At 30.1% G+C, this 24,403-nt stretch overlaps 2 protein-coding genes across 17 annotated transcripts in view; one reads left to right on the forward strand and one right to left on the reverse strand.

Annotated features, from left to right (window-relative positions):
- Nucleotides 1-205: 205 nt before the first annotated feature.
- LOC146534443 (ankyrin repeat domain-containing protein 13C) lies at nt 206-3,256 on the reverse strand. Its single transcript, XM_085193516.1, has one exon. The coding sequence runs from the start codon at nt 2,965-2,967 to the stop codon at nt 1,636-1,638; it is 1,332 nt and encodes a 443-aa protein (XP_085049642.1). The 5' UTR covers nt 2,968-3,256; the 3' UTR covers nt 206-1,635.
- A 744-nt stretch (nt 3,257-4,000) lies between these two features.
- mtd (TLD domain-containing protein mustard) overlaps nt 4,001-24,403 on the forward strand; it is a 73,884-nt gene continuing 53,481 nt past the window's right edge. For 4 of the 16 annotated variants that reach the window (XM_085193500.1, XM_085193499.1, XM_085193501.1 and 1 more), the window contains exon 1: nt 22,973-23,168. Coding sequence is in view for 7 of the 16 variants with exons in the window: in XM_085193504.1 (XP_085049630.1) it covers nt 11,726-11,862 (137 nt within the window). In the remaining 9 variants the exon portion in view is untranslated. Of the gene's footprint in view, nt 4,449-11,677; nt 11,863-16,595; nt 16,717-22,971; nt 23,197-24,403 lie in introns of those variants that run through there. The other 12 variants (XM_085193504.1, XM_085193508.1, XM_085193514.1 and 9 more) reach the window with 8 other exon arrangements.

Genomic DNA, 24,403 nt, shown 5'->3' on the forward strand with positions numbered 1-24,403 from the left:
TGAAATAATGATAAAAAATTTTATCAAAGAAAAGAAGACATGACAATTTTTATCATTTTTTCTACTAAATTATGACACTGAAATGAATTTAAAACTCAATAATAAATTATTTTATAAAACTCTTAACTGCTGACAATTGTTTTATATTAAGTATCCCACCTTCTTCGGTGGGATTGATCCCACCGAAGAAGTAAAAAAAAATCGATTTTGTATGTTTTCATAATTTATTGCAACATTTCAAAATTCTTAATACCATTGTATTTATATACTATAGATTTTGTCTAAAAAAACATAAGGGAATAAAAGGCAAGACGATAATTTATTTTAATACATTTTTTGTATGAAACCCATTTGGAATTTGATATATTATTGTCGAATAGCTAAGATGCAATATTATACATTTAAAATAGATACATTTATTACAGGTACATACATTTATTATGTGAGCCAATATCTACTTTGTGTAAAGTGGTAGTAGCAATGTAATATAAATTATGCACAATATGTTTCTAATATTCAATCTTTGAATTGTAAATATTTCCTAAACACCATACTACAAATAAAATTCTGAAGGCACAAGGACTTTGAAATGATTGGGCCGCTAACATTTGTAATTCTACAACTCAAATAACTCACATAATTGTCTAACATTGACCAATATATTAAGAAAAAATCAAATTTCAAATTCTACTTATTATAAATTATCTAATTTTCTACCTATATTATGTTGTCATGTGAAACAAAGTACCTACTAAAGTTTGATGGGTTTATTGTACAGGAACTTTACAATTAAGAAATGCCATCTAATAAATTAAATTATATTTTTGGTGCCACCATATATGATATATAAATTAAGAAATGTTTAGATGATATGTTGAATTGTTTTTCAATCACAATTTTTGTCTGTCTTTCTTGAATAGTTAATTTTTTTTCCTCAAGCATGTAACTGTTTTTATAAATATAATACATTATTTTTTAAATAATTGACACACCCATTTTACATATACATATATTGTAGCACCTTGAAAAATAAGTTTTTATTAAAATATTTAATAAAATTTCTTTTAGTAGGTGTAGGCCCTGTGAAATACATTAGTCATTACCTTCAGGCCATCTAATAGTGGGGTGGTACCTTATGCTAATATTTTTTTAATTAAATAAATAAATATATAGAAATTGCAAAATTACAAAAAACATCTCACATTATATTTAACCAAAGGTCCATAAAAAATATAATGTATATTTAATTCTGAAATTAGATAATGGAACATTAAATGATGATATGATTTCTTTATACAAAATAATTATAATTGTATAGGAAATACTACAAAGATTTTGTGTATATAATTAAATAAAAAAATATTTAAAGTAATTCTAACACTGTTTCACAGAAATTAAAACTTAATTTATGAAAACAATTTACAAACTTAAAAGATTTTTTTATTCTACAAAAAGGATATAATGGCTGGAATAAGAACTCCCAAGACCAAACAACATAGGTATCTCAATAATAAGATGACCATGTGCAGACCTGTAATACCTGTCACTTATGTGTTGTCTTCCCTTACTACACTTAACTTCACGTAGACAAACTGGTCTTTCACTAATTTCAAACAGTGTTAGAATATCAAAGCGTCATAAATCAGGGAAACGTAACGGATCTTCTACATAATCATCAGGTATAATAAATAACGTTTCAGGTATATCATCACGGAAATCAAATTTTTGGAAAGTAATTTTGGCAGTCACTGTAGGTAGAATTGGTATATCAATTTTTACTGGGAAACCTTTTGGTAGTTTCATAGCTACAAATTGTCGTAATTTAGCAAAATGTTTAAAAGGTGCAATCACTTCCAGGACATTAAGCAACATGTCTACACTTAAAGGGAAATCATCACTCATTGCAATAGTAGCTCGAAAGTTTCTTGATGACTCTTTGTATACAAGTTCTCTTCCTAAACTTGGATATTGGCCTATAGGAGAAGTTATGTATGCTGCCCAATCAGTACCGCTTTCAGGTGGTGGATTTAGTGAAGCACGCCTAACTGGTTCTCCATTCGTATCCAGATTTTGTGTGTTGCCTTTCGTTAAACTTTCTATAATCGCTTTATTTTTTTGTAAATCATCTGTAGATAGATGTTCTCTTCTTTTGCGAGACTCTAACACAAGCCCTGTTATAGTGTAAATGTCACTCTTATATAGACCTGCAACTGTTTCCTTACGATCCTCACGAAATATCCAACCTGATTGAGCTCTAGCAAAGGAAATTCCTTTAGTAGACATCTGAGCAGCTAGAATGTCACTTGACATAAGAATATCTACTTCATCTTCTATCTCATTTTCTGTCTCTTCATAACGAACTCTCTGATATACTTTAACTTTGTTGTCAAGAACAGTAAGAGATTCACTAGGAGGTTTCTCACCTTGGAATATGAAGGATATGTCACCTCTTTCCCACTTCATATCTGTGAAATCTACCAAAGTTGTATCTAATCGGATTCCTGAACCTGACTTATATATCTTGCACACATCAGATGGTAGTATCCTCGAAACTAGGGGTACCCATGAATGGAAATCCCATTTTAATTCCATGTAAAAATTTTGAATCTGTGACAGGGCTCTTATCAGATCTGGTCGTCTACATTCCATTTGTTCTCGTGCTTGTTGCTTAAGTTTGCGTACTAAGGATGATATAGTTTGACGATCTCCATAGCTAATAGCTTCTGCAAGTGGTGACCACCCTGCAAGATTTTTTACTTTAACTGGTGCTCCATGTGCTAACAATAATTGTACACATTCCTTGCGACCCAGCATAACCGCTAGATGCAAAGCGGTGTTTCCATGTTTATCTTTTCGGGTTACGTCGTTAAATCGCAATAACGATGAAAGCTTCCGAACATCCCCAACGAACACGCACTCATGGAGAGGATAGGTCTCGTCTTCGCCATTACAAATCAAAGTAGACATCTCGCATATATATTTTTTTAAATCATCACTTTAATAGTAGATTGCTTTACAAACACAATACAAAAAGCGAGCATCTAATCAATGAGATAAGATTAGAGTAAAAAACATATTTAAGAATTTACTTTTACATTTTGGTATGTAAAATTGTAATTATACTGCATAATTTTTAAATAGTTATCGGCTTTAGTTTTGAAATATTTTTTTCTTATTAAAGAAACATTATTAAATTCTTCAATATTGTGTAAAATTTAATCAATTAAAACATATCGAACCAGCGCTTGCAACAGATTGATTATTATTATTAGCATTGACAGTGACATTCTCATATACATAATATTTTTTATTAATAGCCTGTGGTCAATAGAAAAAAATCAGTTCGATATTTTTGTATTAACCTTTACTATTATATATATTATTTTCGGCTTAGCTATATCTAATATTTATTACTTGAAATGCAAAATTTTATAATTATGTATAATTGCTTCTATTTAAAACTATTTCTTAAATATATGTTCTGTTCTGTTCTTTAATTCAAGATAGACAAAAAGAATAATCTATATAAATGCACTGAGAATGCTTGTTCAGAAACTAATGATATAATTGGGCATAATAATAATATTTTTAGACAAGCAAAGACAGCATTTCAAAGAAATGATGCACCCACTTCTTTTTTTCTTTATTATTATTATGTTTCTCCTTAAAGATTCACGGGTTCAAAAGAACCCGGTCCTTTGGAAGGCTTGCGTGGGGACACAGGTCCAACACGTAGAGGCCCCTAAGAGAATATACAAATGTTTTACTGTGACGGATCTGTCGGGATTCATCTCTGGGTAACCACAGGTAATTGCTCAGAGACGGTCGCCGGTTAATGCGTAGGAACTATGGAAAATGTGGAGACTATGTGGTTTATTATTATTATTATTATTTGTACTTAATCGGTGATAAATTTATATAAATTTTAATGTGATTTCTAAACGTACAAAATATATGCTTTGCTTTGCTGATACCAGATGGCGTTGAGTTAGACCTTTGTTTTTACTTTTTACATCTTAAAACCCGATATTGTAGTGAAAAAAACTGACAAATACGCGTAGAAGTGTACAGTTCCTTTTGACTTTATAGTTTAATATTAAATTTACAATGAAAGTGTAAAACACCTATATATTTTCGTATGAACTATTATAAATATTTCCAAACTAACATCATTCATAGTAGTTGCAAGTTAAATTTTTTGTCATAAATAACTTAAGTGGATTGGTGCAATTGGATTATAAAAGTATATTATTGATTCCCGATATGTTTTCCAGACCAAAAATAATGTATCTACTTGCACGTTGAACCATCATTTAAATGTGTTTATAAAATAACTTATTAAACAAATTTGGATTGCCGGTTTAGTGTACAATGTTATCGCTCATCTGACTTATAAATATTGTGTCGTTACATTCTTCTTTGCCTATTAGAAGTTCCTGATAAATCATGTAAGTATATAAATATTCTGTAGAATTTTTGTTGATTTTATTTAAAATATGTACATGATAATTATTATGTGAACGCATAAAATATCAATATAAAAGATTTTTTTTAAATATGTACATGATAATTATGTGAACGCGTAAAATATCAATATAAAACCTTTAATTAAATAAATATTTCAAAATAACAAGGCACAAAATAGGTATATATTTTTTCGAAATAATACCTAGATGTATTTTTAACAAAAATACTGAAAATTATACATATTATTATATTTTGACGATTTTTATTAATAAATAAAAAAATAAATTTCTTGTAAAAAATATTTTGTACTACTTTGTTATCTGAGTTATTAAAGGTTATCATAAATTATAATTTTTAGTTATAGCTTAAATGCAATAGGAATATGAGTTATTTATTTTCATTTACATGTTCAACATATAAAAATATAAATAAAATATTTCATCATACAATATTTCATTCATACATCCTTCCATCTTTTGCTTGAAACCAAATCCTGGGACTCTGGAAATATTGAGTAGGATAGAAAATTTTAGTCTTAACAATAATTATAAAAATAAATATCATGTTAATAATAAAAAAGTATGTAAATATATTAATTCTTTGTTTAGTAGTTCATACATTTCCAACATCCAAACAGATGTCTGTCATTTTACAGATAAGAATTTTATTTTTGTTTGTTGAACCTTAGTGATAAAATACATACATAGCATTATTATCAACATATTCTTAAGTAGGAATTTCAATAAGAAATAAAAATAGTTGTCTGTAAAAAAATGTTGTTAACAAAAGGAACTTTTGTTATCAGTTTGCAATTGGATTATAAAGTTCAAATTAATTAAAAAAACACCATTGTAATAAAGGAGAAACATTATCAACTAGACTAATTGTTTCCTATTTGGATAAATGAATATCTAGATAGTCAAATGTCTAAGAGAGAGTTTTTAAAAAACCTGGACTCAAATTATGAAATAAAATATTAAATAGTTAGTAATTTCAGATTCTTCTACAAAATTTATCTCTCATTCAAAGCCATGCAACTATACAGATGGATGAAACTACTTATACTTAGCATTCCATGGATTTATTCTTGGATACATTTATTCTAGTTGTAGGGCCCATTTTGTGGCAGTGAGTAGCTCATAGCAGTGCAGATGTTACCTGGGGGTTTGCGGTCAAACTGCATGTTTAGAGGGCCTCATTAGAATTGCATATTAATGATTAACTCCACTCGCCAAGCTCCTCTCTCCTGACCTAACTCAAAATAATGCTACTAGTGCTGTCTTTAAATTTTATTTAGAAGTTAATCAACAATAATTCTCGACAGAGACTGAAACCATCCAATTTGAAGTCTGGAAAGCTCCAGACTCCAGAAAACTCCAAGTCTGGAAAAAGATAATCCATAGATCATGTGTGCATCTGTCTTCTTATAGCTTTCTTAAGTAGTGTCTAAATATTCAAAAGTAATTAGGTAACCTTAAATTCAATATTGCATTATCAGAGTTGGTAATGAAATTTAAAATAATATCACAAAACATTTAATTCTCTAATGTTTATAAAAAAGGCAGTATGCAGTCTCAACAATTGATTATATGAAATATTCTTGGAAACAGTGTTAACACGAAAAAAATTATGAGTAGCAAATTCTCTAAAGACTCAGGTTTCCAATATTTAAGAATGATTTTTAGGTGAGTAATGTTCTTATTTATCACCACTAATTTTTGTAATTGTAAGATATAGCAAATGGATTCTAGTTTAATTTTGGCTCCACAAAAATATTAATAATAATATTTATTCAATTAAGATTTGGAACATAACAATAACTTAAATCCTTAATAAATGCATTAGTTTAGAACTGTGTTGTATCTATTGACTTCTGCCTCGCAATCGTCCTTACCTATTTTACTATCAATAAAATTTGAAACGGTCACTAAATTACGTTTCCCAAAATATTAGTTAAGAAAGCCAATTTACACTTCACTATAATATAATATTCATACTAAATTCATGTATTGTCACTCATTAGATGTTACCAAGATTTTATGTCACACCCCAGAAAACGAAGACTGAAGAAATAAATGCCACGAATGACCTCGAACATTCTTTACTATTATATTATTTTAAAATATAAAGGAATATTGTACAATATTATATATTTATTACCATTTGAATATCACCTGTACTAAATATAATTATTAAATAAACATAATATGTACATGTGATCTTGTGGACTAGTCTGGTATTACATGATTGTCATTCATATGCTTTGTTATATATTTTCCTCGTTTGTATTTTCTTTCCAGTATTTGCGGTCGCGGTTTGGTTTGCCCGCCTAAGAGTAACAATGATGATACGAACAATTCAAATAAATACCCATAGTCTTAATGAAAGAACTACTCTTAATAATTAACTTATAATATATTTCACATTGTAGTGGCGTGACACACATATCTCTAAAGAGGACAAAGATGGAGATAGAATTGACTAAGGTTCGTCTAGGAAGGTAACATGCATAAGGATTCCCTTTTTTTGGAGTATCCAAAATAAATTAAAACATTTTTAATGTAGAATTTTCGGAATAAATCCACTTGTTTTAAACAACCTAATATTAGATGTAGTCAGCAATTCTGACTTGTTATTTCTTTATATCGCTATCGTTAAAACTCTAGTGTTGTATTTCTTGGAATTAACTCATTATATTTATTGAAAAAAAAAACAAGGCACATAAAAAATCGATTTTATAGCATTGGTAGAAGCTACTAAATCATTGATGCACTGCAATGTAATTTAAAAATCGATATCACTACTGACCCAATAAGAAATTCCGTGTATCTGTCTTGTGAGCGGCATACGTTTGATACATTATAAATTCATAAGTTCTATTGAACGATAAACATGCTGTTATTTCGAGTTGAGGGCTTTTATATTTTCTATTATCTTTCCATTCGTAAATAAGTCTCAAGTCTCTTAGTTTGTACGATGCTATACATCAATATAGGATGTGGTCATAACACCTTGAAAAAATAACAAGTTTTATAAGAAGAATTACAAAAAAGACTGTAATTCATGAGGTCTTTTTTGAGGTTATGCGCATTTACTGTTAAGTATTTGCTTCTTGACAACAACAAGATACGTACAAGTTCTTATTTGGGATACTATAAAATTTAAAAGTGTCAATAAATCGTTCTCTGATTATAAAGAGGAGGCGAACGGGTGAGGTTCCACGTCGGGCGCCACCGTCGGGCTCCGCCCACACCGCACCCCTCAACCCCTATGTGGTACAGAACAGTTGCACGTTACCAGCCAACGAAGTAGACGTGTGCGCGATATGTCGTTTAAACCACAGTCAGCTCTTCTCCATGCGAATCTCGCACCTTGGTTCGTTGCATCGATGCATGGACCACATTAGATGCTTCTGCACATCATGTATCACCCATACATAATACGGATGTTTTCATCATATGTCGTTTCAATCTCATCATATAAGATCGTCCCATTGTCGTCACTTAGAAACGTTAGGCTTGTACTTTTAGTTTATAACACATTCAGCCATATAGATATCATATAGAGAGAAAATGCAATACGTGTTAGTTTTTATATATTTTGTGCATAACAATAATTTTCGGATTTTTGTTTTTAATAAAAACGGATAAGTGAATAAATATATTGCAGTAATAAATCTTGTTTAGCGATTATTTAAAATTGCTAAAGAATTTTCCGTGACTAAGTTGATGATTGATAACCAAATACCAATCTGATAAGAAAAACGTTTTCTATAATACATTTTCCATTTCTATAGACATAGATTTTTCTCAACGCTTTGTAGATTATTCTAGAATTGTAACAAACCTCACCCCATATAGATAGTATTGGGTACCTGTATGCTCAAAACGTGGGCGTCAGGCTAATATGTAGGTCTAAGGTCTAAGTAATAGGAAACCTTTGCTTGGTATTTTTGTATAATTACTGACTGACTGATTCAAATTTCGCTTCATATGTTCGTTTCCTGATTAAGTTTATAGAATTAACTAGTAATTTAGAATATTTCTGGAATATTTAGCAAGAATATGAAACTTTCTATGGATCTTAGATTTTTATATTTTAGTTTATAACTTGATTATAGATAGATATAGATATTTGTTTTCTTTCGATTTATAATACATATTTACAAAAAAAAAACAAGCTTAAGTTGGCGTTCTGGTTATAATTTGGATTCAATTATTTCACTCGCTATGTTATTTAAACTCGTGTTTCCAATCTTCAAAATTGTATTGGGATTTTTTTTACCTTAGTGTTTGTTATTAAAAACTTAATTAAAAATCTATATATATGACAGGTCCAGTCTGTTACGTAATTTTTATGTCAAGTTGCGATTTGGTATCTTTCTAAACTAATAATTTATATTTTATAGGCGTTGAGTTGTTTAATAGGTGTTGTATTTAATAGGCGTGAAAGTGGGGGACGGAGTGTCTTTAATGCTAGGTTCCCTCTGCCTACCCTGCTGTGTGAGGGACACAGCGTGAAGCTGGTTTATTTTATTTATTTTTTCATGACAATGACTGTACTTTATCACTAGGCATATTTAATATTAAAGGCAATATTGTTACGTAATTTGTATTGATATAAAAAAAGCGTATTTTACTAAAAACTTAATATAGGTACTTTGAATATAAGAATGTTTTCAAAACTATAAGAGCGTGTGCATAGAGCTCGTTGCCAAGGTTACAGGGTAGGTGCGATCAGCTGGACTTACGTAAGGCACGCGGGCCAGCGAGGGCGGGGGCTGAGGTTAGGATCGATACCTGCTTTCTCCTCTTCATGTCGCTCTGCCTTCACGTTGTTCGCAACTCAACTTGATTGTACCTACCATGTCGTTCTCGACAAACATTAACTAATAGGTATTAGGCCATATAATATTAACTCACATTTCTTTTCTATTCTTTTATATACATAAGTGTGAATAATATAACTTCGATTATATCACGTACGATGCGGTTTATATTTACAGTAAATAAAGAAGTTTTAAATCCGAATGACTTCTTATTTCCTCAGCACCTGTTATAATAATTATGTATTGAAAAGTATTTGTATTCTGATATAAGTATGTAAATAATATTTCAAATGTATAGCATACACCTATAGAGACCACAAATATTTTAGTTTATTGTTATGCTCAGTAAACTATAGTTATTACAGGTGTAATTTCAAGACTTATATAGTTCAAGAAGGTTATATAAAATATATAAAAATATTAAATGAAATATATATGTAGAGATTATTTTACTAATTTATTAATTGCTTTGGTATTCTTGGAATGTTAATGTTATTTAAGAAAAAATATTTAATAAAAATGTATGTAAAAATGCTTGAAAAATATATACTTTTTTTTATTATTATTAAAAGTACCTAATATATATAATAAACATTTATTTATATGCGTATTATTATTTAAATCTCATATCTAAATGTATTATATTACACAACACAGACGTGTATGTTGTGACTTGCGACTAGGAAGTAATTACTATCCTATATTAACATTTATAATAGGATTTACTTGTAGGAAAATAATATTTAGTTTAGTTTATTATTTAGTTATAGTATTGTCGTTGTAAAGGAAAGCACATGCTATTAAATAATTTAAAGAGTATAGGAACATCGACATAAAAAAAACTTCATTCGACATTAATATATGTATAATAGATTGTGAAACTTTTAACTTAGTGATTATAAGTGTTTTTACCAATAAAAAAAGAATAACTAAAATAGGTTGGTGTGGTATTGAGTTATAATTTATATTTTTTTGTTTATGGATGGCATTGTTAAAACTAGACCACTTTTCACCGTCTCACCTCTTAGAAGTCGGTTAATAAAAAGTGAATATTTCGATGATGATTTTCATTACAACAGGTAGCCTGTGTATAGTATGGCTTTGTTTGTATGTTTAATATAACCAGTATACTATTTCTTCCGTAATATTTGTCTAGTCGAGTTAATTTGCACGTAAACAAGTTTTGCATATACTATGGCCGTTGCTTTTATTATTCTGAATACGAGACAAAGATGAATTATTTAGTATAGGTATGGCTGTGTGATGTGATGAAACTGGTTCGTGTAAAGTGCGATTTGTTTTGTTGCTAAACTTATATAACGCCTGGCAAAATGTGATAGCTATTTCTCGTAAATATTATTTTGCTGTACATTTTTCATACTGTCTACGCTGAGTATAACAAAAAAAAAAAAAAGAATTTGTATCATTATATATAGTTTAAGTAGGGAATCTTCATAAGTAAAATGATTTCGTTTATTTTAATATATGAAAAAAAATCAGCTTCACGCAGTGTTACGACACTCTGTGGGGAACGGAGTGTCTTTATTTTAATATCTTATTGAAATACTGACTACTTTAATAACCATTATAGGAATAAGGGGTGCCGTTAAACAAATTATAGCCCATAAAAATGGTTGTATGAAACATTAGTTCTAGTTATCGTTATGTTAACACGGTTTTCACTTGTGGTGCACACAATAAGGCCGTAGTGTCATCTCATTGTGAGACAGCGGCTTTCCTAAAACCACCGGCTGTTAGAAAACGAGACCGCATTACTCATACGTGTTGTGATGCTAGTAAGTAAAAGTAACTAACATATTGACAGTTAAATTTTATTAATTATAGTGTGAATCTAGGAAAGCATAATTTTTCTTTTTTCACTGTCGACAGTAGCTTATCATTTAACCGTGTTGTAAGTTGTGTTTTGATAGAAACAATTGCGGGATATTTTTTTAAAGGATTAGGAGAAAGATAAGTTCATAAGGCATAGACTATATGGTACTTATTAAATATAATCAATATATATATTGTAGCAATAATCACCTAAACCACCTAAATATGAAATAATTAATTCAAAATAGTAAAGGAAATAACATTCAAATTCCTTAACAAGTTTAAAGCGTTATATATATATATAAGAAAACAAGGCAATGCCTAATATACGAGAGGAAATTTACATAATTGCTATACTGTTACAGCGCTATATTTTCAGCCACAAATTATGTTTGAGTTATTGTATATTATCACAATTTTTTTATTTGCAATTTTGTACCGCATTTTCACTAAGCATGTGTGTTCACTATTTCCATTTTCTTTTATATGACATTGTATCGCTTCGCTTTCTGTTTATTTATGTCGCTTGGGTGGTCTGTTATGTTGCAGCGCCCGTATGTAATGGTGCTTGGATGTGGTAGCGAATAAACGATCGCGATGTCGTCACCCGCGCGTGCACCTTCCGCGACAGTGCCCCCCGGGGCGGGCATGTTGCCCCCAGGCCCCGGGCCCTCTCGACAACGTTCCCTGAAGGACCGACTGAAAGAGGGGATCACGGGACCATTTCATTGGCAGTAAGTGTTGTTGAAATTCTTGTTTTAAAGCTTATTCTTTTTCAGAGTGGCGGTCGGTGTGTTCGTGAATGCTGGTAGAACGTTTTCGTTTTCTTATTATTACGCTTGCTGTATAATTTATATGCTTATTAATTTTCACTTGTATGGTAGAGCGCGCGTTTATTAATGGTCATATATATTTTTTAAATATGTATATAAATTTTGCTGAAAATATGTGACATTTAAGTACGGTTTAAAGATATTATCAACAACAAACAGCACGTATACGTAGTATGAATATATCTCTTGTACTTATATTACTTGTATGAGGGTATACTATAAGCTGAGTGGTGCGCCGTATTATGCGCGACGGCACGACTGCCTCGCTGTGCATTTAGCTTTATATGTATATATATGCATAACTTTTTGATTGACATCTGTACTGTATATCATGCGAAATAAATTTACGTTTAACAGTTTAGTACCAACATGTCTATGTTAACTTACATTTAAGGTTATATAGGTATATAACCTTAAATGTAAGTTTACCTTAAACAAATCTTAGCAGGTGCTAAGATTTTTTTTAAATAAATTTAATTTAATATTTCCTTAGCATTTTAATATGGTTTTCATTATAATGTTTTTGTTTTGAATCCAGAATAGCCTTTTTTAAATAGATATGTTATTAAAAAGTATATTAAAAAAATAAAAATAGAATATTATTTTTTTAAATCTTATTCTTCTAAGTGATGTAGTCTAGGCTTAATGTAAATATTTACATCATGCAACACTCATTATCTCGTGTGTGTACATAATCTCACCCTATCAGTCCTTTATCTCGGTGAACAGCCTCCTTTACCCGAGGCCAACCATTTTGTTAATATAATTGCTTAAAAAACATTTACTTCTTTTGTGCCAAACATCTGGCAATCTTGATTAGTTGTCATAATAAAACATTTTTTTTATATTAAAGCAAAAACTTACTGCTTTTTTCGTAGAATATTTATAGTTAGAAAGGCAGTCGTAGCGCAGGGGCACAAAGTGGGACTGTAAACGGGACGGATTGTTGGTTCGATTCCTACTCGAGGAACTGAAATATTAATATATTTCAGTTCCAGTTTTCAGAGACTTAACACTAGGTTCCCTCTTTCTACCCTGCTTTGTGTGTTTTTCATCACATTACATATAAAACCGTTAACAGGCTTAGAAGTGTAATAAGTTTTTACTTTTTATTCTTCATGTCCCTCGGTAGTGTGATGACCTAGAGACACACCAGTCCCCTCTAATTTTGAAGACATTACGTGCTGACGATGAATCCTCGTCAGATATTGGGTAAAAATAAATGAATGATAGAAATGTACTTACAACTATCATATGTACAATGTAAATCAATAATTGTTTTATGTAAATGTAAACGTTATTTTAATCAATGAAATGTATGTAAAATACACCAAACCTAGTCGTCAAATGCCGCTACGGATGAGCTGATTCTTAATATATTCAAGTGTATGGCATTGGCAGAAACTAGGCTAGTGGACATCAAGTAGCCTATGCAGTTGTGCATAAGAACCATTTACAAAATCTGCGATGCTACTACCGTCATTTATGAATCTAGGGTCACTCTCTGTCACTCTCTGTCTCTTCCGTTATCCAGTGTGATGCATATGCCACAACGTCCTTGACCGATATTAAATGTTTAGACGTAAGCAAGTATGAGGGTGAATCTGTGGCATTGTTCCCTTTGTCCCGATCTCCGTTATTCTTATGTATGTATACATTCATATATATATATCACAAATGAGCTACGATTGTGGCAAAAAAATAATGTCGCTCTTTTTACGACAGTTCTCGACTATTCTCAATTTGACCTACATACATTAGTCATCTTCCGCTCTAGTTGACTTGTCTTAAAATGTTATACGTTTTAAGTAAGTGAAACCAATTGAATAAATTTGCTTTAACAATTGTCAAACAATATATCTAAAATCAAGTAAAAGTATGATGTAATTATTATATTTTCTTTGAACTACATTTTTATTTTATTTTTATTTGCTAACTAAAATTTTTTTTCTTGTTTTACACAAATATTACGTGCTTCAATACGTCTTTCGTATTTTATTATTAAAATAAACTAAATAAGTAAAACCTGCTTCACAAAGATAATTAATTAATCTTCACTTTATTTAACTTTTATTAATAACAAGCAGTTACCCTCAATTTTGTTTGCGTGGATTTTATGGACTTTTTGACCACCTATTCCCATCGACAGTTGATCTCAATCACTGTCACCTTAGCCACGTGGAAGTACTGCTTTAAAAGCTAATTATCCAGATTATTTTTTTACATACTTTTATTATTTTTTTTGCATAAGCTGATATTTCCATAGGTTCACGTACGTTGTGAAACAGTTGGTCTCTTAAAAGTATAGGTGTTCCATTCCTTGTAATCTCATATATTAATAGAAAAAGCCCATTGCGCTGTTTAAATTTAAGTCGAACGCAATTTACATATATTTATGTTATTGTGCAGCTGTTAGTGATATATGTATTAAATAGACATCCTGTTTGTACCACTTTATTTATATATATTGTTTAATGATATAAACATAGTTTAAACTCAAAGGTAAACCTCACTCTGCTTGGTCATACGTAACGCGTTACAACCACCTTATGGTGTCTACAGCACCATAGCTGGTGGTACCAAAGCCTTGCTCAACAGAGCACAATGGTCTATAACTGTTAATTGATTGACTGGTTTTCAAAAAAAATAACTCGATAACAAACATATAACAAACGATTTCTAAGTTTCAAACAAATTATAACACGACATTTAAAATTTCAATCCAAAAGTTTAGTTATTATTTAATCAAGTATTTCAGTATTTCCCATTTTGAATTTGTTTAGAGAATGAATTTTGTAAAATATGTTTTTAGTTGACAGGTGCTATTCATAGACCATCTTCCTGTTACATTCTATTATCGTGGGCGAAAAAAAATCTGAGATTTCGTAATTAAAAGTGGGAAAAAAAAATATATATATATTAAAATTATTGAGTTTTGTTCGCAAATATTGTGTTATTTATTTTTTTTTTGTATCCAGTAACTTGTAGTTCTATATAAAGTGTTAGAATCGTGACAATCTTGAGGACGCGAAGCCGTGTCACTTTAAGCGAGTAACAGTGCGGTCACGCGCGGCCCGCGGCGCACAAAGCGAGCCGCCTCTCCACCACCTACCACGACCGATCGATTTCACACCTACCTCTTTGTCACATCTCTATCTATTTTCCCTTTCCTTATTTCCATATTTATTATATATATGCTATTGTGTAATTTCTTGACTTACACCTTTTTGTTTTGAAAACACAGGAAATTACTAACATTTGTAGGATGCGTAGTAAGCAAATTCTAAATAGTGTCAATATTTATCTGATATGATTGAAAATCCATTCAGCTTAGATAGATACAGAATTGCGCATCATGCTTTTTTTTCATATACAAATGCATTATATTCAGGTTAAATGTTGCAACACATAAAGGAACATTATTTATTTTTTTGTGACTTATCCCAAAATTTAATTTAGTTAAACCACGTGGCCACTTGTTATGAACTGTAGGTGCTATCTATTGTAAACCTAAGTGTCGTTAAAACGAATGTTTCTACTAAATATTATTATAAAGGCAATTAAAACATATTTTTTAATTATTTAATTAATTGTGAAATGTTATAATAAAACCTTTACAAAATTAATAAATTAAATAGAACATCATGTACCTATCCATATAAATTTATGTATATCTACAATGACATGATACTTTAAGAGATGATGATAATTCTTAGTAACCGTTAAATTTGACGAATGTGTCATTAGATATGAGATAAAAATATACATTTAATATAAATTAATAAAATTTTATTTATTTATATAAATTATACAACCATCATTCATTTAAAATATAAATGTAATTATATTTGTAAAATTGTACATTGTAATAAAAGTTTATAATTTAGTTGCTTAAGATAATTAAGAAAGTCGAGCCCCCTTTGGTATTGGATCACCTGTTCTCATTGTTTGATTGGCAAAGAAAAACGATAAGATAAAATTGTTGCTTACAATAAATATTTCTCAAGCAATTCAAAACATATGACATACATATATGGGTACATATATGTATGAAATATATCTAGAAAGCTATATATATATATATATATACATGCAAATATTTATATACTGTTATTTAATACGCAGTAAGTTTTGCAATACAAATTTCCAACAACAAATTAAGGAATGAAATGTAAACGAGCACTGTTTATTGTTACTTTTAATGCGTTATCTACTGTTCTGTAATTGATGCTTGTAGCAGTGCAAGGGGAACGTCATAATTGAAAGATTGGCGGCGCCAGTTGGACACCTCTCGAGATGACGTTCACCAGGCACATCCGTCCGAGGAAGGACTAACCGTAAACTTTAATGCTTGTATGTAATGATAGTGGATACAACTGGATAATGAGATTTTCTTGCGCTTCATATACAAGACCTTTTATATTGTTCTACGTATTTTTGAAAAGATTTTACAATTGTTTGAAAATTTATCATTATTCGAAGTTGATACTTTAGATATAATTATTAATGGTATAGATAGCAATTCTTATTATCAATACTTTAAATACAACTGCATATATACATCATATCTAAACGATTATTTTTAAAATCCAAATTGATATAGTCTATCCAGTCGTATTTTGCAATTCCACAGAAGCTATTGTTGCAAGAGTTCATACAAAAATATTTTATTAGTTCGGACTAAAATTAGTAAAATGTCTATATTCTAGTTTGTGCAACTAATAATGAATCAATGAATATGTTTGAATTTTTCGGGTGAGTTTGTTATTATTGATTTAAATTTTTTCGATAGTATGTGTGTGCAGACGTAAGACTTAATGTTTAGTCCTGTTATTTCAATCAATATGGATCATGTTACAGTAGCGTAAGGGAAATTATAAAAAAAATTTAGAAATGCTTTTATTATATAAAAATATTTTTATTTTAAACTACTTTTTGTTATAATTTAAAAGCGAATCCATTTTTCTTAAACACTAGTAAATCATTACACTCATCACACTTTTGGTTACTGTTAAATACATTTTTAAAATAAGTATATTCATAGTCATATATTTTTTTTATTCGTATAAAAATCTTATAAAAGGACGCAGTAACATTTCGTAACTAATTGTATATATTTTTATAATATTTTAGAACATTATACTGCCTGTAACTAAACTCCCACAATATAAACCAATTAGAACGAAGCCATTAAAAGACTATACAAGTTTACTGTTATTTTGTGTTATATAAAGGAAATGGCCATTAACATAATTTATATAGGGAATAGTGGTCGGTCTAAACTCGGAGAATCTTTTTTGATCAAATATCTCAAAGCTTAACAAACTTACAACTTTAAACAAAGAAATATATCAAATTTAAAACATTATATGTAAAACATTATTCCTGAAATAGTACATGGTTTCATAGTATATACTAACATGAACTAATAGGCAGATGAATTGTATATGGGTTTCTACTTAAGCTATAGGATCATCAATTCATAATAATATATACATTTTCTTTAATCGTTGGACGAACTATGAAAGTTTCAAAGCTTCTTGTCGTATAGAACCTAATCTATACTTATACTTCTACCAGCGTTGCCAGACCCCAGATTTTTAGTCTAAAATTTAAAAGTTTCGCGCGGGACAGATATCCCAAGACAGAGGTCCCACTTATCGTAAATTATTCCACGCACATGGAGAATTATTATTTATTTTTTTAATAATTTACTAACAATTCCGGAGATAAAAGTTCCGCTTTTCCCCGAGACAGAATCTGGCAACGCTGATACACCTATACCATCTGGAATATGACCTGCAGCTTTCATATGCTACAGGAATGGAACAAACGGGACTTCATAGTCTATATTGGCGTTGTAATATGAGAACTATTGGTTATTTGTCTTATCGTTTTTCCATTGTTACCGTGTTATTATAATATATTATTAACGTTTAACAATCTCATTTCTCGGAAGCCGTGTTTGCTGTCATACTGAGAGCAAGTACACTTATCAAGATAACGTGAAATGTTTATACAACGAATACTGATTTTGTTTACAACGGTGTAATGTTCAATTTTAGAACGTTAATTTAAGTGTTTGACCGAAATTGTTTTATAAAAAACAAAGAAAAATATTTTACATTTTTTTTTACGTTGATGAATCACATGCATTTTTGCCAAATTATAAACAATTATTCATTACATAAAAAAATATTATCAAATTTAATATTCATTACATAATCTTATTTTAAACCATATAGAATAAGCTAAATAGCAATTTGTAGTTTTTACCATGATTTACAGAAATTCTCGTATTTCTCCAAAGTTAAAATAGTTACTTATTCTACTCAAGCACATCATTTTAATTTATTCTTAAGAAAAGAAATTTTAGTACGGGAAGGACTATAACAGTTTATTTTTTTAATTATAACTTTCCAACGTGGCCCCCAAACTTTTATGTGTCCAAAGGCCCTGCCATGCCCTATTTTAGGGCAGGCCCTGACCTTCACCAGTACTAAATTGTTTTATTTTTAAGTGCAAATGTAGGAAGGACTATAAACTTAATAAGATGTAAACAATAGGTTCGACCTTGGTTATTGGTGCAGTAAACGCAGCAGAGCCAGCAGATGACTCGCAGCTGGATGTTGTTTATTAAACATTGTTATCCTTCGTTACTTTTCATTTACGCTATGTGATGTTGAATTGCTTCTAATATACTCAAATTTATATAATTTCATTTCTATAGAAAATCTATATCATATTGTCGTTGTTTTAGTTTATTTTGTTGTTTTTGTTTTGTTCCAGTTGTTGTTGTTTTTGTGTTTACATTGCTTATCTAACAGACTTTTTACATATTTACATTTTTTTTCTCTGTTCGACTAGTCATTTTACTACATATTTTGTGAAACGAGTTAAAAGTACTAAACGAAGTCTAAAAAAAACAATTATAGTCGCCCTATTCTTTTCGTAAGAGCGCTTTTAATATATTCCTATATGTATATTTTTATATTAAAGATTTATCAAAAATATAAAAGAAAAGATATTAATTATTTCGTACTATAAAAGTTTATTCCAAGTTAAATATTTATTGTACAAACAAGCCAGACGCATCCGCGCAAACTGGTCGCTGCTAACAAATAAAATTATTATAATTCCATGCATATGTCCGTCAAGACCGTTCTTCTGGGAAGTCAGCAGTATCATCAGCTTACACGTTGAATTTATAGATATCAAAAAATATCTTTATGGTAAATTTAGAATTTTATTTAAAGTTTTTGTCCATAATATAGTATTAATTTCTTAACATTTACATATCAATACTAACATATTTGAATTATATACTATTTTACTACTATATACTATTTAATAGTCTCATTTTTTTTCAAGTAACTAATTACTAATAGATGTATAAAAAGGATACAAATTATACCTATAATACAATTAAGACTGATATGTGTACTCTACACTACCTTACTTACTTTTACTTTTTAACCGACTTCAAAAAGAAAGATCAATGTATAAAAAGGATCAATTCGACTGTATTTCTTTTATTTACGACTAACATTCTGATCATGTTCACGTATTATATTAAAAATTATAAATATAATATCTTAAAAATCTATTTAAATATTACATAAATTCAAATATTTTCGTACAGAAAGCTGAAAAATAAAATATATTTCTCGGTTTATTTTAAACTCATGCTTTATTATTTTTTTCACTTATCTCTAGATTGGAAATTGGCCTCATTAGCGAATATTTAGGAGCAGAAGAAGTACCGTTACTAAATTTTATCGGCATTCTGTCCCCGTCACCTATTCATTTGACTATACAAAGTAAGACAGGTACCTGCTGCAGGCTGCTATGAGCAAAAACAGGTTGAAATGAAGCGATTTTTTTTATTGTTTACATTGGGTGTAGAGTTTTGTTCATTGGCCAAAAAAAATCTAAATTAACTTATTTTATATTTTTAAATGAGGTTGGTTATATTTGCGTGACAATCTCTGAATTCAGTGTCGTACTTTTCAAATATGATATTTCTCTCTCTTTACATATATTTTTTGTTTTTTTTTTTTAAGTAAAAATGTTTTTTATCATAATCACGAACATATCATAAACACATGTGCATATGACTGACAATTAATGTAAATGTAAATCGTCGATAAATCTTGACGTGACGATATATTATGCTGTCGCGTGTAAAAGATTCACTAGTATGATTTGTAAAGGTTGACAGGTACGTACCTATGCATGTGTTATTACTTCATGCATTTATAGCATATGTCAAGTTCGTAAAAGGGTCAAACGAGGCGCAATGGCTCATTAAGCGCAAAATTATTGATAAAAAAATTAGGGTTCCGTATCTCAAGGGAAGGAAAAGTGAACCCTTGTGGGACCACTTTCGGGTCTGTTTGTCCCTCTGTCAAGAAATACCGTTTGTCTAAAGATCGCGTGGAGGTTTCGAGCTGAAATGAATATACAGATCTTCGGCCTTTTTGAAGCACAAGTCAACTTCACTTTTCACTTTCAAGTCAACAGATTAAAAGATACAAGAGTGTATCCATAGTTTTTGTTTTTTGCATTTTCTATGAAATTTGCCGCGTAATCAAAACCTATAGTGTACTTCTCGTGGACCTATAATAATTATGAAATTGGTACGGAACTCTTGATAGGCGAGAGCAACTCGCAATTGACTGATTTATTAAAACTTAATAAAACTACAAAAAGTGAAAGCAGTACCTAGATATTTTGGTAGTATTATTTTTACTTAAATATTGATGTATCACCTTTACGCAGCGCCCTTTGTAATACGCCCCACTACTTATACTCATTTCAGAGATATTGTATTTGAGTGGTTTTAGAGATATAGCATTGATTAAAAAGAAAAGAAATACGTTATTAACAGAAAAACAATAAATCTTATCAAAGCGCAGAGTAATTTCGTCATATACATTTTACCCTTCTTCATACTGTACCATTAAAATTGTTGATAAATAATTTGTACAAGATTTATTGAGTTCTTTAAAATTGATAATCGGTATTTAGAGTTCAAGGTTGATCTGCTGAAATACGATTAAATTACATATGCATGGATGTTTTGCGGTCAGATATTCTTAATATGGTCCTTGATCATGACGTCGGTAGTCTATAATAAAGAGATTTGCGATATTGTATTTAAGAAAAATAATCAATATTTGCCTTTACAGACCAATACTAATCCAAAATTACAAGTACATTTTTATTTGCCTTTATACATTCGTATACGAATTTTATTAAAACTGATGATGTTTCTTTATCTATTCCGTACATAAGAGGGTAGGCAGAGGGAACCTTGGAACCTACTGTCAATATTCTTCGTCATTTTCTCCTCATTTTCCGCAGAATTTCTGAATTTCTCGAACCTGTCGAACCTTTAGGTATTGAGTGGCAGAGCTTAACGTCGCGCTTTGCCTCGTTATCAGACCGAGGAGATGAAATTTTTCCGAGTGGGAATCGAACCCACAATCGTCGCGTTTATGTAGCCGCATGCATGTGCATCTGCACCACGACCGCTGCAAATTTAAAAGTTAAATTTATAAAATGTGTAAAAAGCGTTTTTCTATTATTCTATTTAGAACAAATGAACAAGAAGGTCCAAGGTCTATCAACCTGTTCTCTAAATATAAAACAATAGTTTTTGTTGTGCTAACTTTAGCAATGTCAATAGCTTTTAAATACATGTTTCTAAATATTAACAATAGCTACACATCTATACTCCATACTCCATTAACATAGTTAATAACATAACATAGTTAATCTCCATTAACATAGTTCATGGAGATTCAGTTCAGTTCAGTTCTTTATTTATGGCGCTTCGAGCTTGCCAGTTGAGCATTAATCAATTCGCCATTAATGGAGATTAGTGACACTATTTTATTGTTAATGTGCACACACTCTAAGACATTATCTTTAAAAATTGTTACATCTTATGTTTCATTTTCCTTGTTATTTGGCTTCTTGATCTACTTTTGTCTGTAAACATTCGCGATAACCGCATTTCATCCTGATGTATGTTAGGTATCGTGGCCGCATTTAACAGCAATATTCTTTTTTCATTTTACAAAACTTTACATCTTTAACGATTTTAAAATTACAAGATTTGAAAAATCTGAATCTAATTAATCGCTTTGGTTTTAGGTTCAAATATTTGCTACTTATAGGAATATTGGCTAATATTCTTTTTAAGCTTCCGTACCCTAAAAAGAAAAACGGAAGCCTTACATGGATCATTTTGTTGTTCGTCTGCCTGTCTGTCAATGTCATTTATCTCGAAACCGGGTGTATATATTAAATTAATATAAAATAACAAACTTCTAAGTCAACGCAATCATGCTTTTTTATGAAATTCGCTGTCTAATCAAAATAAGGTACTTCCCGTGGACTTATAGTTACCAAATTGGGCATGAAGTGAGAACTTACAATGAAAATAAAGGAAAAAAGTAAAAATTGTAGGTAATTAGAAAAAAATTACAAATTTATATTTGTACTTCATTTCAAACAAAATGAGTGCATACGCCCACAAATTTAAGCTTGTCAACTTTATTGGCCGCGTAATTAAAACCCATAAGGTATTCCCCCGGACCTACAATTATATATTACAGATAAAAACTATTACAAACTTTTTATTGTAATTTATTTTATACAGAATAAGTAAAGTTACGCAGGCAAACTTACTTCAGCTTATTAAGTTGTACCTACAAACCAGTAATTCATACAGGACTCTCAGTGGACGAGGTCGACTCGCACTTGACCAGTTTTATTTTTATTTATACTCAATTGTTTTAATAAATAACATCATTGCAGTAACGTGTAGATCATGTATATTTCAACTTGTTGTGACAAATTACAAACTATGTGTAATATGTATCAATCATAAGGATATGACGTGAAAACAAAAGGGGTTGATTTTATATTTTATCAGATGACGGCGTTATCTTAAATACCAAGTATCGCAATAGCCCCACCAGGCCGGCGATGCTTACCACACCATCACTCAGTCAGTAGCAATCAAAGCGCCGCGAAGTTCGCACGCCTCGATACGAGCACGTACATATAAAGTCAGTGAAAGTCGCACGCGCAGTTTTACGCTACGAATTCGTGCGGCCGGCGTCTTCGTCTAGTTATTTTATTTGTCCATTGCGCCAGTGCAACGGGGAAAGGAGGTCGGTGCGTGGCCCCAACTCGTAAGAACCTTAGATCGACGAGATTTGAGTTAGGAAAGTTTTGTTTTGTACAGTACTTGTATTGTTTTGCCACTATTTTATTATTAAAATATATTTTTTTTAGTGTTTCGATACCTTCAATTTTGATTGTGATTGGTAGAATTATGTCCAACTACCATCATTTAGAATTATTTTAGTAAGAATTTTTTTTTTCTTAGCATTGTTGATTGTTGTAAAGTTTAATTAGATGTGCTACGAATGTCTACGCGGCTCGTAGACTATTGCATTTCATTTTAGACGTCATATAGACGTCTATATCATATAGGATTTCACACATATACTTTGTAATGTAGCAAACATATTAAGCAATCGTTTCCGTTGTTGGTAAATGACACCACGGCCATATTTAAAAAATGAGCTAAATCGTTATTGCATTTAAAGAATATGGATATAAGAATGAGATATTATATAAATTTGCGTGCAGTGTGTTTTTTCATTAATATTCTTTAAAAAGGAGATGAATAAAAAAAAACTTAAATATTCAAAAAAATTAAACATCAAACGCTTTTATCGATATTACCTTTTTTCCGGTAAACATATCTAATAATCTTTCATAAGTAACTTGCTAACACATTTTTTTAGCTTTTTTGACTTAACAACTTGTAGCTTTAGAAATAAGAAAGTAAATTATAAATTTATAATAATTCTATACCAAGCTAAACCAAACGGAGCTTTTAGGAACAATAAAGTGATGGGTGAATAAACGGAACTCTTACCGTTTCGTGTTTTCCTTTTGAGGTACGGACGCCAAAAAATCGAAAAGAAATTCGCTATTGACTTTCATTATATTCGTCGCAGTATAACTTTAATAATAAAGTTTTTTTTATTATTAGTAATTAAGACTTGGTCCACTTCACATTTATTCAAATTCATTCATTTTTAATTATTAATGATACAGTCAAATTCAATTTCGAAATTTGTGTAATTGCTTTAAAATTACACAAATTTACCTATATAATTAATTTCATATACTACAGCAGTATTATTAAATAATCGGAAAAAAATACACCTACATTTGTATAAATGATGACATTGAGAGATAAGTATACACTCGTAGTGATTCAATCAGTGTATGATTGAATGTTTTATCTTATCAATGATAAATACTTATTACGGATAGGTAAATGATATTAATATACTGGTAAATTCTGTAGGTCCAATGTCACTGAAAGTCGGGTGGCGAGACTCGAGTTGTG

The sequence above is a fragment of the Heliconius melpomene genome, chromosome 11 (genome assembly GCF_056956725.1).
Source record: "Heliconius melpomene rosina isolate 202511_hmr_F chromosome 11, ASM5695672v1, whole genome shotgun sequence".
Lineage (NCBI taxonomy): Eukaryota > Metazoa > Arthropoda > Insecta > Lepidoptera > Nymphalidae > Heliconius > Heliconius melpomene.

What these genes read in the sequence shown, in the direction of transcription:
- LOC146534443 (XM_085193516.1), bottom strand. Translation starts at nt 2,967, where the DNA reads ATGTCTACTTTGATTTGTAATGGCGAAGACGAGACCTATCCTCTCCAT.